This window comes from Halichoerus grypus, chromosome 6 (assembly GCF_964656455.1).
Source record: "Halichoerus grypus chromosome 6, mHalGry1.hap1.1, whole genome shotgun sequence".
NCBI classification, from domain to species: domain Eukaryota; kingdom Metazoa; phylum Chordata; class Mammalia; order Carnivora; family Phocidae; genus Halichoerus; species Halichoerus grypus.
In genome coordinates, this window is record NC_135717.1 from 65,533,515 (window position 1) to 65,550,285 (window position 16,771).

General features: G+C 34.1%; 2 protein-coding genes across 14 annotated transcripts in view; one reads left to right on the forward strand and one right to left on the reverse strand.

Moving 5' to 3' along the window:
* The window catches only part of PDSS1 (decaprenyl diphosphate synthase subunit 1), a 42,308-nt gene extending 41,784 nt beyond the window's left edge, over positions 1 to 524 (forward strand). For all 4 annotated transcript variants that reach the window (XM_036092313.2, XM_078075274.1, XM_036092314.2 and 1 more), the window contains one exon: positions 68 to 524. In XM_036092313.2, coding sequence (XP_035948206.1) covers positions 68 to 208 — 141 coding nt within the window. In that variant the 3' untranslated portion in view covers positions 209 to 524. The remainder of the gene's footprint in view (positions 1 to 67) is intronic.
* ABI1 (abl interactor 1) overlaps positions 513 to 16,771 on the reverse strand; it is a 133,490-nt gene continuing 117,231 nt past the window's right edge. For 5 of the 10 annotated variants that reach the window (XM_078075270.1, XM_078075265.1, XM_078075264.1 and 2 more), the window contains 4 exons: positions 13,848 to 14,021; positions 10,738 to 10,824; positions 6,200 to 6,385; positions 513 to 2,487 (listed from right to left, as the gene is read on the reverse strand). In XM_078075270.1, coding sequence (XP_077931396.1) covers positions 2,312 to 2,487; positions 6,200 to 6,385; positions 10,738 to 10,824; positions 13,848 to 14,021 — 623 coding nt within the window. In that variant the 3' untranslated portion in view covers positions 513 to 2,311. The remainder of the gene's footprint in view (positions 2,488 to 6,199; positions 6,386 to 10,737; positions 10,825 to 13,847; positions 14,022 to 16,771) is intronic. The other 5 variants (XM_078075267.1, XM_078075271.1, XM_078075269.1 and 2 more) reach the window with 2 other exon arrangements.

A 16,771-nucleotide genomic window follows, 5' to 3' on the forward strand; every position in this document is an offset into this window, starting at 1 on the left:
AAGAGCTGATCAGTGAGTGATGTGTCTGTCCTCTTTTGTTCTGTCCACGCCCCCCCCCCCCCACCAGAGTGACGGTGTACAGCAAACCACCTACCTCGCACAGCGGTACTGCCACGAAGCAGTAAGAGAGATCAGTAAACTTCGACCGTCCCCTGAAAGAGACGCCCTCATACAGCTTTCAGAAATTGTACTCACAAGAGATAAATGACAACTCTTTGTTATTTCTGGCAGCTATTTTACCAGACTGTGCCTAAAGAATTTTGTGAAATATATTTTGCTTTATGTGCAGATAACCAAAAATCATTTCAAAAAATCATTTCAACCTTATTGATGGGCAATTTTTTTTTTATTGACAAAATTTTTTCAGAAAACTTTTTAAATGTAATTAGACCATCCGAATCTGTCACTCTAGTCCTGTAAATTCTAATCGAGGTATCTTGATGGTTATATGTGGTATTGTTTACACTGTTAAGATCCACATGTAAAGCCATTACACAAATAAATAATCAATGTTAAAATTCAAATGGTTTATCGTGTTTCACCTTAGGAGTAAAGGTCACAAAAACTGTGAAGTCTACATTTCAATCCACATTAGATTTTAACAGTATCCAAAATTTCATATAGGAGAATGGTTTATTATAAAAGACTGTACATAAAATTTAGACAACAGGTTATATACAAAATTAAGAGAACATTCCACTTGAAAAAAATGAAAAAGGTAGCTAGCTGATCACTAGTGATACTGAAATCATGTTTAAAATTAACAAAGGCAAAATGCATATACAACAGTCACATTGATTTGATAGCAATAATGGCCTTTAATTTTCAGAAATAAATGTTTTGCACTAGTCTTACCATTTACTATGCTGTTATAAGTCTGTAACGCCCAGTACATAACTGTAATTTGAAATCCAAACAAATCCTCAATACATAGAAACCCACACTTGAGTGCTCTAATTTAATATCCTAGGCAATACAGAATTACACACAAGAAAAAAACATCCCTCCAACCTTCCCTTAAATTAAGAGGAGACACACAAAGTGCATGTGTTGCATTTCAATTATTTCAAAAGACAATATAAATCTGTTGGTCAGGTATATTCCCTGTTCACTGATTAATACATGATCCACCTTTTTACGAATTATTTTCTTTTTAAAACCTTTTTAAGTTGCTAGTGCCAGGTAATGGATTAAATAGCGCCTATTCAAAAGTCAGTTGCACCCACTTCTACAAAAACAACATGTAAAAGATACTTATAATTTCCTTTCATTGAACCCAGTATACAACAATCCACTGGAAAACCGAAGGACTGATACGGGAGCCCTTAAGAATTTTACTTACAGAATGTGCACACTTTAACACATTTTCTTAGCTCTGAAAAAGTTACTTTAGAAAAGGAATTCAGTAGATTGACTTGTAAATACCCATCTCAGATTTTAAATCTGCAAAAATCAGTCACTGCCATTGGGACAGGTTGAGATAAGGCTAATATTTTTTTCCAAGTTAATATATTGAGAAAATAGAACCATAATTCTGCAATAAATCAGTATCTTTTATTTACTCATTTATTTATTCATTTATTTATTTATTTTAAAAGCAAACCAGTGAATGAAAGGACAAAAACCTTTGGTTCACTTATATATTTATGAATGGAAAAAATTTATAATGCAAATTCACTCATTAAAAAACTTAGGTACAAATTACAACATTACAGATAACCCTTTGTTTTGTTTCACATGGAGACCTTAGAGACTCAATTCATTTCAAGAGACCTAAGTACGAGTACTCCAAGTAAATATTACACAAATTGGAAGCATCTTGGATTTTTTAAGTATATTTCAATACATAAATTTGTATGCATGCTTTAAACAAATAGTATATTTCAAGAATGAGAAAGTCTAAACAAAAAGTATGACCAGCACCAGGATTGAAATTTTCTGATTTTAATATTAGTCTGACATAGCGTTAGTAACCATGCTGCACTGAAACATGTAATGGTACAATCTGAATCATGATTTGTTAAATATTATACCCCACACCCCCAGAATACTTAGGCTGGTCATAAAGTTAACTGTGTAAGTAAGTACATAAGCATAATCAGTTATGGACAGCCTCTTGTATATATTGCCGTTTAGCAATACACAAACTGCCTCAAAGATGTATGCTTACAGGTAGACATTCAATTATACCAATAAAACGGCATGTCCTGAAAGAATGGGCACGTTTTAAAACATTTTAAGACAATTCTGTTAACCATAATAGTCCCACAGTATGACTGAGATTAAGAACCTACTTTAAAAGCAAAAAAATTTAATCAGTATAGTGCATGATTGATTCAACATAGTTCCCAGGGAACAGACCAGTCACTCGATTGCAGACTCCTTCATACCAGCCATCGTCATTCTTCTTTATTACGTAAATGATTGCACCCTCCATAAATGAAAGCTCATCATCCTTGTCTTTTGTATAATCATATATTGCCACAACTATGGAAAGAACAGTTGAAATACCATGGTAAGTGCACTATTTCCAACATTTAACTGTATTTTAAAATGCAATGCCAGCTAAATCTATAGTATAGCAAAACCAACTATTTGTACAAATACTGTTAATTCTTACATCGGTAAGAACAGGTAAGTCAGTGGCCAACCATGTGCCTAAATCACTGGCCTGATCATAGGACCAAATTTACAATTTGACTAGAGAGACGTCCACAGTTTCAACCAATCTATCCGGTAAAGATCCCTGAATTTTCATATTTATTAGATGTTTCATTTGTTCAAATATCGACTAAGCACCAACCACTGCAAAACACCATTTTCCAAAATACGTAGTGGGCAAAGCTACAGAGCCAATCAGTAAATCAGGTAACAACCCAACCTAATTTAAAAATACACATATCCTGGGAGGTCAATCTCATGCTACTTATCCACAGAAAATAAGCATGTAATTTATGGAGCCAAACCTAGATTGTTTAAGAGAGTATTTACATACTTTAAAGGTCAACTGGATATTTTTTTTAAAACGGGGAAATAGGTGAGCAAAGACCCATTAATTAAGACTTAGAGAACTGTTTGCGATTCTGTGGTATTTGATTATTTTGAATTCAAAATATTCACTTCCTTTGTAAACAGTACTGTGGAAAGGACAGTCATCAAAACGTTACTAGTTTTCCAAACAACTGGTTTATGAATATAATTGTTCCTTCATTCTGCCTTTATAGCCTGATAGTTCTAAAGTTATATGCAATTTTCTAGTATATGTGAAAAGAGATTTCATTACCCCGTGTTATCTTTTTTCTTAAAACAGTTGTTAGGACACTTAAGATATTTTGGAACTCCCTTTTCCCCTGAGAAAGATAACTTCTCCTATTTATTCTGAATTAGTGAATTATAAATAAGGAAGACATCTGAAGTACTGATCCATAGCACCATTCACAAAATTAAAATAGGCAGCCTTTTTTGCCCTTTACAAAACTGTATTAAGTAAACTCAAGTCCATTCTCCTCCATTTTAATCCTGCAGCAGAATCATAGTTATAAGCTCACTGACCTATCCAGTTTCAAAAAAACCCAAAAACATACAGAATAAATAATACTAAATTATTATCCTGGTATTACTTTTGGCTAAATAACCATTCAAGAAAACTGAGTGATTACTAGAAAACCATTAGGAAGGAAAACAGTGTAATAATTTAGTCAGTTAACATATTACTTATTAATTTGTCAATTATTTATTAGCTTCGGTAACATTAATTTCTTTGTACTCAGAGTCACGACAGATTAGAGTTTGTGTGGTGTAGAGGACTTTCAGACTGATCATGACAAAAGCCTGACACCCTCAAAGAAGAATGAAAGCTTTCTTTTCCTCATGCTTTTAGTTTCACTTAGACAAAGAGATGGTAAGAGTACTGAACAAATTAATTGTTTCTATTCTCCAAGTCCTTTTGTAAATGAATCCTAGTCGTTCCCAACTTCACCTCCCCAATGCATATATTCTCTCATATAATTATGCTTACTGCTGAGTACTTAATCATTAACAAGTCAATGTCCATTCCACTCTCCAGAATCTTAATTCACACAGAGCTAAACTCCCCCTTCTGTATGTACTATAGGATTTTTTGGAACTCAAAGTTTCATACTCTAATCCTACTTCTAGATGATAAAAATTTGAAGAGAGCTACTTAGTTCCCCTGCAATCTTCTCAACTTAGAAACAATGCTTTCAACTGTTTCACATTATAGATGCACTTCCTAGATATTTTGCCTCCTGATATTCTCCTCTTGAAGACATTCCTATTTGCAGGATCTTAAAATGTGGTACTCAAAACTAGACATAGATACCAGTATAATATAATGGATATGATCAGATTGGTATATATTAGGTTACAGTTCACCTAATGTACCCTAAGAATGTGGCTTTTGGAACATTCATGTCCAAAACATTCATGATTAATATATTCAACGAAATTCCTATTAAACCAGGTCTTATTCATCTTGTGATTATAAAGGTGACTATTTAAAAAGACTTGAAATATAATCCTACTAAATCTCAACTCTCTGATTTAGACTACGGGTCAGCAAACAATGGCCCATGGCCAAATCCAAACCATTGCCTTTTTTGTAAATAAAGTTTTATTGGAACATGGACATATCCACTCACTTATGTACTGTCTATGGCTGCTTTTGTGCTGCAACAGAAGGGCTGAGTAGTTGTGACAAAAAAGACTATGGTTGGCAAAGTTAAAAGTATTTCGTTTCTGCAATACAAACGTATCAAATTATTATGTTGTACACCTGAAACAATGCTGCTGTTAACTATACCTCAATTTTTTTAAATTAAAAATATTATCTGACCTTCTACAAAACATGTGTGATGACCACTAACTTAAGACTATTATTTCAACTTGTAAAGACATTTTGTAATTCTGCTCTATTGCCCAGTGTATTAACCATTATATCATTTTAAATTGATCAATTTTTATTAGTTCCATATTAGTCCCAATTTAAAGTTAAATCTGCTTTTCTAAACCAGGAAATACAGGTACACAACTCAAGACTACTTAAGTTTATTAACCTCATAATAACCACAACATATCTCTATTTAAAGGTAGAGGAGAATCTAAACATAGACTATTCAAGATTTCCTGAACAGTATGTAGAATATTCACAGTTTAAAAATATTTAAAAAGGTACAGCCTAGAGAATGTAGTCAATGGTATTTTAATAGCTTGTACAGTGACAGACGGCAGCTACACTTGTGGTGAGCACAGCATAACCTATAGAGATGCTGAATCATATGTTGTAAACCTGAAACTAATATAACATTGTGTCAGCTATACTCAAAAAATTTAAACACACACACACACACACAAAGGCAAACAGCAAATTCCCTTTTAGCCATGTATTCAAAACTTTGGCACAAGAGAATGCTGCTGGTCTCAAGAGCTACAGCTACTTGCTTAATGTCAATTAATCAAGTAAAGACCAATGGAAGGGAATATATTTCAAAGGCAGTCAAATGTGCTTAACTACATTACAAGCATTTTTCAAAACTCGACAAATACAGATTTTAAAACGAGCTGGATGAAGAAAAGCAATTAACTCTCTAAAAACAGGATTTCTTTCTTTCCTACCACTAGTTTCTTAATACAAAATTATAGTGAATGTCAGGTAATTTTGATAAATTTGGATGTTAGAGTTATACATAATCTCATGAAATGAAATTCTAGTGATTATCTTCTCTTTTACAAGATCAACTAACTGAAAACCTTAACTGAGGCTCTTCCTCATGATAGTCTCAATATATTTTTAAATATTTAGATATGAAAGGTTTCTAAGAGCTTAGAAATTTTGTTTTAAATCTTTACTAATTATATAACTTTAGTAAGTCATTTAACTCCTTTTCTGTGCTTTATTTGTTTCATCTATAAAATGCAAACAGGCAAGTTCATCTCCAGCTGGAAGCCTATGTCATTTGAAAAACCACATCTAACATCGTAACATACTTTTAACTTAAAAAAATAAAGTCCATCCCTTTATATCGGAAATGTATAGGAAATAAGACTTAACTAAATTATGTTGGCTGATAAAGCTATTCAAAGGGTTGAGAAACACTGGACTGGATGTTCTTTATAGCTCTAAAATTCTATAATTAGGTTAGGTTTCCTTTACCTCAATTCAATGATGACTGTACCTTACCTTTCTCAATATAATTCTTGGGGGCCCAGGCAGGATCCCCATCTGCATATGGATCATTATACTGAACTACTGCAGCCTCTTCATCTTCATAATCCACTGGAGGTGGTGGTGGCGGAGGTGGAGAGTCATCAAACATGGGGATGTCATCTGGGGGAGGTGGTGGTGGTGGAGTTGGACTATCAGCAACTAAAAGAATTTAGATAATTAATTTGAATCAGAAATTACAGTAAATGAAAATTCATAAGTTAAAAGAATTTAAGAAAGCTCTAATTTGTATATAGCATGCACTATAATAAAACATGCAATGATTAGAAATAAAAGCTTGGCGTGTTAGAGCTTCTACTACTCTTAATAGTAATTCTGCAATAATAAAATAAGCTAAAAATGAGAGTATTAGGAAGTGCTACAAATTAATGAATGCAGGAAGTTAGGACACAATGTCTCTCTTTGTAAGGATCACAGGAGTAAAGAAGTTTCCTTACTCCAAGGCTCGGACCAGAACAAACGTCACTCTTCAGTTAGCCTACCTCCTTAAATAAGCCTTATGTCACATTTCTCATTTGGACTACTGTAAATGTTATGTATACCGTTACATTTAAGGTTTGATAACCAATTCACTGTGCACATTCAGGTCCCCGATTTTAGCTTTTAGTTATCCTTTAGTTCCCTAGAAATAAGCCTCCAGTGGGTGGATATTTATTTTTGTCTGTTTTAATCGAGAAAAAAATTGGCAGTATCAGGTCTGCTTCTATGTGTAGGTTTTCTATTCTTTTATTTAAATTTTAGTAAGAGAAATTAAATTAGAAAATAAATAATTCCAAGCTAATACAAAATCTCATTGAATATTTTCAGAAATGTCTATAATTCATAATCAACTTTTTAAATGCAGAAAACAAGCTAAGAATTTTTGCATTATTGTTAGTAAAACTTAAGTATGGGATGGGGGAAAGACTCGATCCTAAAGATCCAATTTTCTAAGAATACATCCACAATAAAGATTTTTAAAATAAAGTGTTGCAGAAAGATGTAATAACTAAAAACAAACAAAAAGGAACTTATATCATGCAAAACAATAACGACTCATACCTCAAGTTGTAGATGGGTGTGGTTACATGTATGTGTGTGATTTAAATAATCGAACAGTGAAATGAGAAAATGTCAGGCTAGAGCTCCCTCAACTATTATGATACCAGCTAACAAGTGCTCCCAATATTAAGGAATTCAAAGCTAGAACACACAACTAATTCTTAATTTGAATTTCTGATCCACAAATTTCTTTGAAAGTTAAAGATGTGAAAATGTTTGGGGCGCCTGGGTGGCTCAGTTGGTTAAGCGGCTGCTTTCGGCTCAGGTCATGATCCTGGAGTCCCGGGATCGAGTCCCACATCGGGCTCCCTGCTTAGCAGGGAGTCTGCTTCTCCCTCTGACCCTCCCCCCTCTTGTGCTCTCTCTCTCTCTCATTCTCTCTCAAATAAATAAAATCTTAAAAAAAAAACGTGAAAATGTTTTGACACAAATTGATACAAAGAATTCTATAATATCTGCAGGGGAGAAACTCAGAATACCAACATACTAACTCAAATGCCAATTTCTGGGGCTATTTATGTAATCAAAGCATGCAGTCATAATCTATTTGTAATACAGGTTTTAAAGTTTACTCCTCCCTATTTGGAATAACGTGCTGAGAATATAACCAAGGGATCCAAACTTAGAACAGATATGGATAATAGCCCTACTTCCATAACCACTTTAATTCTGTGATTTTTATTGGATCCTATCAGGGGACGAGAAAGACTATGAGAAAATAAATCCTGTGTAGTGATGCTCATTCTGAAGGCTATCAAGCAGGTTTATAATTTATTTTTCCATCCAATGCTTGGATCCTTTTTGCCCCTACTTTCTCCACAAAGCTTTCTAATACTATTGAGAGGAGAAAAAAATGGGTATGAATCCATCCTAACATCAAAGAGCCACAGCTCATATCCTTAATTTGGCTTAATGATAAATTGTATGTTTGCCTGAATCCCTAAATTGCATTTACTCTGACTTATACGTAACTTACCAATTTCATGTTTTCACTCAATTGTCTTCATGTCCAACTGCTGTGAATCTACACTGGCTTATCTCCAAATCATATATACACAAGAGCAGAAGTCTGGTCAATCTAATTCTCTATGCATAATCCTTTGTCTAGCACCACACATAATTAGTTCAAAAATGCTTCCTGATGTTAATCATAAACAGATGTAAACACATGGACTTTTTTAGGGGCTCATGTCTTAAACTGAAGCACATTTAGTACGTTAACTGCCACAGGCATTTATTATCACCAATTTTGAGTGCCACAGGAAACTGCATATTTAAGAGAAGAACACAGAAAATTCGTACTCCATAAAACATGTAAAATACTGATATATAGTTTATAATCAATCTTCCTAACATGCCTTCAAAGAAAATAGATCCTAAATAAAGCTGCACATTCTGCAGCACAAGGAGAATAACTGATTCCAGTTCATAAGTCTGAGGAAAAGAACTAAAATAAAATATTAAGTACCATGGTCCTCCTTAGCAAAAACCATGCATGCCCAGAACTGTATACATTAATACTGAGTTTCTATCAAAAAAAAAAAAAAAAAAGTTGGGGTGCCAGAGTGGCTGTCAGTTAAGCTTCTGCCTTGGGCTCAGGTCATGATCTCAGGGTCCTGGGATAGAGCCTTCCTGCTCAGTGGGGGGCGGGGGGGGGGTTTGCTTCTTCCTCTCCCTCTCCTTCAGCTGGTGTGCGCGTGCTCTCTCTCTCCCCCTCGTGCTTACTCTCCCTCTAATAAATAAATAAAATCTTTAAAAAAAAAAAAAAAAGGAGTTACCAAAATGCTAGTCAATATGCTTTGGCCCCACTAAATGGATGTTTATTATGGCTATCTTAAAATATTTCCTCCCCCTTTTTGACTGTAAGGCAGCTCAAGTTTTTAAACTCTTACAGCATTAAGGACTGGCAATTTACCCTTATTCACGTCTTCTTAAAAAAATAAGATTCACATTTTTTTTTATAAGTTTAAACATACTGGAGTTTTCAAACAAATGTTAACAATAAGGACAGTTTACACTCAGAAATTTCAACATTTTGGAACTACAACATTTTATAAAAAGCCCATTCAATCATACATGTTTCTTAAAGGTACAAACTTTGTCTTAGACTATTTGTACTCTTCTCAGAGCCTAGGACATAACACTGAATAAACAATTATTTGACTGGAGGAAGGGAGGAAATGTGGAGAATTACACAACAGAGTCAGCAAAAGCTGAACAATGGAATTTGCCACACTGTATTCTCCTGGAAGATGGGGTAATCATGTGGGTTACACATTTGTTCAAACCATTCTAAAATTTATTTGCATGGCAATGATCCCACGTGAAGTAAATCACTACTAGACCACCTTACCATCTCAATCTCAACAGCCATTTTGGCCTAGTACAATTCAGTAATGGTGGTATTTTTTTATTTTGTCAAGTAACATTCACTCTGATTGTGCAGTTAGGATTATACATCTTCTGGAACCTCAAGGTAATCAGGCAGCAATATAAACTATTCTATCCTAATCAAATCCATATATTCAAAAGAATTTCCAAAAATCATTAACCTGACCTCCCTGAGAGAACACCTAAAAGCGGACAGATGTGTTTATTTAAAAATATTCCTCATGGGCCTGCATGTAGCCAAAACACAAAAGAGGGCTCGCCATTATCACTCTCACATGGATAACCTGGATGTAAATTACTTATTCTTGCAAATTCATTCTTATCCTAACAACAAATCTTTATATAGGTTCAAAATTACTTCTGTATAAAAATCTGAGGCTTCAGGGCGCCTGCGTGGCTCAGTCGTTAAGCGTCTGCCTTCGGCTCAGGTCATGATCCTAGGGTCCTGGGATCGAGCCCCGCATCGGGCTGCCTGCTCGGCAGGAAGCCTGCTTCTCCCTCTCCTGCTCCCCCTGCTTGTGTTCCCTCTCTCGCTGTGTCTCTGTCAAATAAATAAATAAAATCTTTAAAAAAAAAAAAAAAATCTGAGGCTTCTACAAAGCTTTCACTAAAATTTTTATGTAACTAAAAGGGGGAAAAAAAAAAAACCCTGCCCCCAATGCATAATAAATTTAATCTCATACTCTATATGCTCATGAATTTGCTGGCAACAGAATACAAAATGTTTTCTAATTCCCCTAATAACTATTAGAAGCTGGTAGTTTCCGTACAATTTGAATTTTGTTTCATTACACTTTCCTTAAGAATCTGCAAAGATCAGATTTCATGTTTTAGATCATGTAAATAAGAAAGTTGCAGTTTTGAAATTTATATGGGTCAGTAATCATGCACACAAGAGAAAAAACTGAAGACCGTGCTCTTCAGTTTCAAAAACATATCTGAACCTATTTTCAAGATAAGATTAGCTTCTCAATAAAAGTAAGAAAATGATGACTCATCAGCCATGCATGCTATAAGGAGACAGCCTCTACTCTTTGACAGCTCAGTTTTTCCAAACTTACTGTTTTCCTGCACCCTGGCCACGAAGCCTGTGAGAGGTATCTGTGGAGTCAACTGAGGCATAGGGGGAGGGGGTGGAGCAATAGATACTGGCAGCAACAACACAGTATGGGGGAAGTACAACAGATAAAGGAAAGAAAAGGAAACAAACAAAAAGCAGAAGTCAGTTACAAGGACCACAAACATAAGTACGCAAAGAACAGTTTGCAAATGAAACAAAACAAAACAAAAAACAAAACAAAAACCTGCAGAACCTTGTTCATTTCCCACCAGCCAACCTAAACTGAGTTGTTGCTTAGCCAACTGTTGGGGAAGATTTAAGCTTACCATCACACTCATTTTCATGCAATGAATTTTCAAATTCTAAGGAAAGACTTTTAAAAAAATGAGTAACAGCGATATTTCCAGGATATTGTGTCTTTGCCATATCACTATAACCTAGCAGGTATGTCTAGATTTAAGGTAATGCTGTAAATTAGAACCCAAATAAATATGTTATGGAATAGCTGTTTATTCCATATATAAAGACACCATCAATCACAGGTTTCCTTTAAAAACAGTTCTTATATCTAAATTTATACACAGCTCTCCAGGAAAAACCCTTGTTACTGTAAAACAAGGTCATTATTATTTTCTAAGGTAACAATTTTATTTGTAAAGATATCCCTCCTAAATTAACTAGGGAATAAGAGTGTTCCACATACCATGTTAATTGTTCATTGAGTTTCATAGGATAAGTACTTCACAAGTGACCTCCTTCATTTTATCACTGTTCTGAAATAGGAAACCTGATCTCATAACAGGTTAAAATATGCAATTATCTGCATTATAGTAATTTCTAACAAATCACTGAGTAGCTGTAAACATTCCAATTTCTTTCTGGAGAGGACATAATTTATAGGAAATTGATATCAAATGCTCACGTGGGCAACAAATGTATTAAAAACTGTAGCAAACTAGAAGTAAACATTCCTAAGTTTACCACTGTGTCTCATTTTTAACAAGACAGTAACTGCCAAAGATTGCTTAGAAAAAGTCAACAGGACTGACTCCCAAAATTCTGTTTACTGGCAGTCACCAAAACGTGACACTAAATTGACAGAGAAAAACAATTTATTAGTTCCCAAGGATCATTTAACCAAAAGGTTGTTTCAATTAACCCAATGTATAAATTTTGTTGGTAAGCATAAAAATTTGAAAGAGGTTCAGTATTCAAAGCAGCAATAACTTACCAAAGCAATGTAACTACATTAATATTCATTGTATGGCTAAAATTAACATTCAATTCACTATGAAACTGGTCCTCATTGATTCTGATACTTTGGATATAGAAGGCTCTTAAATAAATAAAATGTTACAGTTTTGATTTAAAAACAAAACAAAACAAACCTCCCACAAGCCTAAAAAAATTGTTTAGAAACAAACCTTAGTAACTAGACATGCTGGTTAGTAAGAGAGAAAAAGAAAAGCTATGCTATGAAGATACTAGTCATTACCACCACGTCTGGACAGAAGGGGAAATATGCACATCAAAACACTAAAAACATTTACATCCTACTACTACTACAGCAACCACCACTACTACCACTATTACTACAACACCAACAGTAACTCAGATTGATGGATAGTTATTTTGACACATCATATTTTTAAAATTTGAGTCCAAATTTCCTTTATAATATCTAAAAGATATAGTCACTTAGTAATGAAAAGGTCTTATTTGAGAATAAGTAACCCACCGAGCACTGTTAAAATAACTACACAAACATATATTAGGTGAAGTGTCACCAAAAACCCTATTTGCAGAGTGAACTAAGTATCTAAGTGAAGCAAAGAAAAATAAAGAACATAAAGATGGGATCTAAAAACACAACATATTATGGAAAAAAAATTAAAAGATCATGAAACTACTGAGGCTAATAATCAGATAATCCATGTAATACTCAGACTCTAGCTACCTCCTGTTACCAAAAGGAAATCAGGGAAAATGTGAGATAAAATTCTAACGGGTAAAGTTTCTTGGTAGGTAGCCTAGATGAAAATTTTAGCCTGGAAAAGGACTGTATAAATTTGGGGATTATCTGTAAATTTTGACATTTTTGCTAAAGTGTTTTTCAATTCCTAGAGGAGTTTTTTGCTACAACACAATCTTGAACTCTAAAATTTACATTGGAAATAAATAAAAGAACTTTCCTCTAGCTCTGCTATAAAATACATGTTCAGAACACACGTTATAAATAAACTTAAAACCAACTTCTCAGGGAAACAGGGAGTACTCAGTGTTTTTTACTAATACAACATGCAGCTCTAGAAAGTAGTTACAAGCGCCACATGGGAAAGTGTATTCTAGTCTATGCCCAGTGTTCGCCTCTTGAAGCCAATAATAAATACTGCACAACAGGCTCATGTCAGATTTTTTTTTTCCTTTGTCAATTAAGCATCCTAACACGGAAAGTGAAATTAATGATTACCCTAAGCAATTCGTACTCCCTGCCATTATAACTATTTTCTTATCTTTAAATATCTTAAATCCTTTAAAAACACTGATTGCAGTTAGTGTTGAGATGTGCAATTTGACATGAAGAGAAAGAAATCAGAAGAAAATCCTCCCCACTGTTACAGTGATTAGAGACAGAATAAGCAGGCATCACAAATGTTTTTAATGGTTTTGAACTCATTTCAGTACAGGTTAACAAGCTTAAAAGTGATAGCCAGCAATTTCACTGTATTAAAGAAAAATTTTCACAATGTTCTTACTTTCACTGCTACTGAAGTGTCTCAAACATGCCAATAAAAATAAACTCAGCTTAATTTCAGTATTTTTCTTCTCTAGTTCTACTTACAGTAATAAAAATACATTAAACCATTAAATTTTAGTACGTAAGTATATTCAGTAAGTCTGAATTTTTTTTGAAAGTGTTAAGCAATTATTTTTGTGATAAGCAGTAGTTCTTAAAATGGCAGGATTCAAGGACTGACTTCCTAAAGCAAAAATAAACATGAAATAGCATGGTTTCAATTGTTGTCTATCACTGGCAAGAACAACAGCTTCAAATAATTTCCTTCAAAAGGAACTCCACTGTTGCTGTACACCTGCAAAGCACAAGCTTACTTGAATTCTGAGAATAAAGTGGACCTCCATTAACATGAGGCTGAGCAGAAAATGGAGCAGTCACAGAGGGAGTTCGTCTGTATCCACCAGAAGATGTCGAGGAAGTGGTAGAGTTGTGTCGAGAAATCTGCCTGGTCATTGTGCCATACTGGGAACCAGGAGCTGAGCCCGGGGCTGCGGAGAAGCATTAGTCAAAAGCAACCAACAAAGAACTTGAGCAACATGTGACCTCCGATGGCAGAACAAAGACAGGGGGACTCTCAGTAAGAAATACTCATTGCTTTTTAAAGCCCACAGCATAAAATAAAGAGAAAAGTGAAGGTAAAACACAAATAGCTCTCTGAAGTTACAAACAAAAGGAAAAACAGATACTGTGTGGAAAGCTGCAAAAGTAAAATAAGTAACATTCTTAGACCTTTTAATTTAGCAGAATCCCAAATGGTATTTCGCTAATATTGTATGTAATTTTTTTCTGTATCATTTTAGAATACATAGGTTTTACATGTGAACTATGTCTCCCCAACAAAATAAGTACCAAAAGGTAATATGAAATGGAACGCATCGGTTTTCAGATGTGAATGTACTGACAGTTGGTTTACAAACTTCCTTTTCCATCACCAAATCTTCAGGAACACAGGTTAAATTATAAAATGTAAACAGGCTAGCATATTTTCCACATATACTGCTATATTTATGTGAATGTTTATTGTGTTAGCAGTTATAATCAAATACATATGATAGCAGAATCATTTTTATGAGAAGCACAATTTCTAGTTTCAAAGTACTTATATATAGTATCAGATTTGTTACCTCCAAACTTTTAAGAACAACATACTTCCCCTTTCACTTAAATTTTTGTAACTGCCAAAACTGTAAATAATTTTAGACTTTGTGAAATAATTTTCCAATTTTAAAGTAGCTTTATATAGAAGATCCATTACCTTTCTCCATATTTGGAGGGTTTTTTTCCATCTTATACCCAAAACAATCTTTTTTTATTATCATGCATATCTAGAATGACTAAAGTACAAACAGTTCTTAAAATTTTATTCAACACCATCTTTACCAACATTTCAAAAGTTTAATATTTAAAAGGTTAATAAAGTTCAAAGCCTCTAAAGTTAACCATACTTTCCAAAGGTAACTTCAGGATTAATGTTAGCCTCTTTGCCCCACCCAAACATCTAACCAGACTAAGTAAAACAAGTTTATTTTCATTCAGTTGTGTAATTCCACCTCTCCTAGAGGTCATAAAAGTTATTACATAAAACCATACAGCAGAGGTTGTTCATTTTAAAAAGTGCTAATAAACTTAACATTTTGGAGCTCCCAAGCCATAGGCAGTCACTAATTATTTGAATCATCCCCATGCTCATTTTCTAAATAGAAACACATTTTAAAAATAATTCTATTCAAGAGCCTTCATGAATAAGAAATTTTGGATAGCTAGGGTTTCCATAGAGCTAAGAGGAGATCTCTTAATGGAGATCTCTGTAAAATGATTTTTTATACTTCTCTGACTTATATAAAAAGTATATGAAATCCAAGTTATTTTCCTTGGTGATCTAAAACTGAAAACCAACCATTCAGCATTTCCAAACTGTGCCTATTTCAGAATTTACTTTAATGTTTTATTATGTAATAAATCATAATACCAATGGGTATATGATTTATATAATTACATTATATACAGAAATATTATATATACAATATAGTTATATATATACACTAATATGTATACAATGTATGTAATGGTTATATATTAATTTATTTACGTAAATATTTATTTTGTATATGATTTAAAGAAAAATAAGATAAATACCCAGCTCCACGAAACAGTGTATTACCGGTATCACCAAAGCTTCCTGTTTGTGCCTTCTAGATCCCAAAACCCAAAAGGTATTAAACATTCTCTCTTTACAGTTTCGTTCTTTTAAGTCACAGATATATATAACCTTAAACAATACACAAAACACAGATAAGTTATGATTTATAAACTTTTATAATGGAGTTATTATGCATGCTGCTGACTTGCTCTTTTTGTTTTGTTTTGTTTTTTATTTAAGATTAACCCCTGGAGGGATGCCTGGGTGGCTCGGTCGGTTAAGCATCTGCCTTTGGCTCAGGTCATGATCCCAGGGTACCGGGATCGAGTCCTGCATCGGGCTCCCTGCTCAGTGGGGAGCCTGCTTCCCCCTCTGCCTGCCGCTCCCTCTGCTTGTGTCCTGTCTCTCTCTCTCTTACAAATAAGTAAATAAAATCTTAAAAAAAAAAAAATTCATCCCTGGTGGTAAGCATATCAATATTGTTATCATCCATTTTTGTTGCTTTATTTGCATGTGAGCATGCCACAATTTATTTATCCATTGTACTGTGATTACACATTTGGGCTGCATCCAGATTTCTGCTAATATCAATGCTACTACTGTGAACATTCCTAATTGTGGTTCCTGAGTCTCTCTACAACACTGGTTCTCAAACTTCAGCATTGATCAGAATTTCACCTCAAGGGCTTGTTATAATACAGACTGCTGGGCCCCACTCCTCAAAGTTTCTGGGTGAGGAGGTCTAAAATGGGATCTGAGAATTTACATTTCTAACTAGTTCCCCTATGATGATAATGCAGTTGGCCTGGGGATCACACTCTGAAAGCCACTGCCCTAGGACAGTGGTTTTCAAATTTTATGGTTTTAGTGTCCACTCTTTAAAATTAGAGAATCTCATCATTATATTTATTCTAGTTATCCCAAAGAAGTATTCTTCAGAGTTGAAAAAATGCACGGTGATTGACAGCCCAATATTTAAGTAATACTCGTGGTGATTTTGTAGATTCACCTTATGCAGAAATCATAATTAGTGAAATGTAATGTCTTATCCTGTGCAACTTTCCATTTTACTTTCTATGGAAAACAGTATTTTCTTTG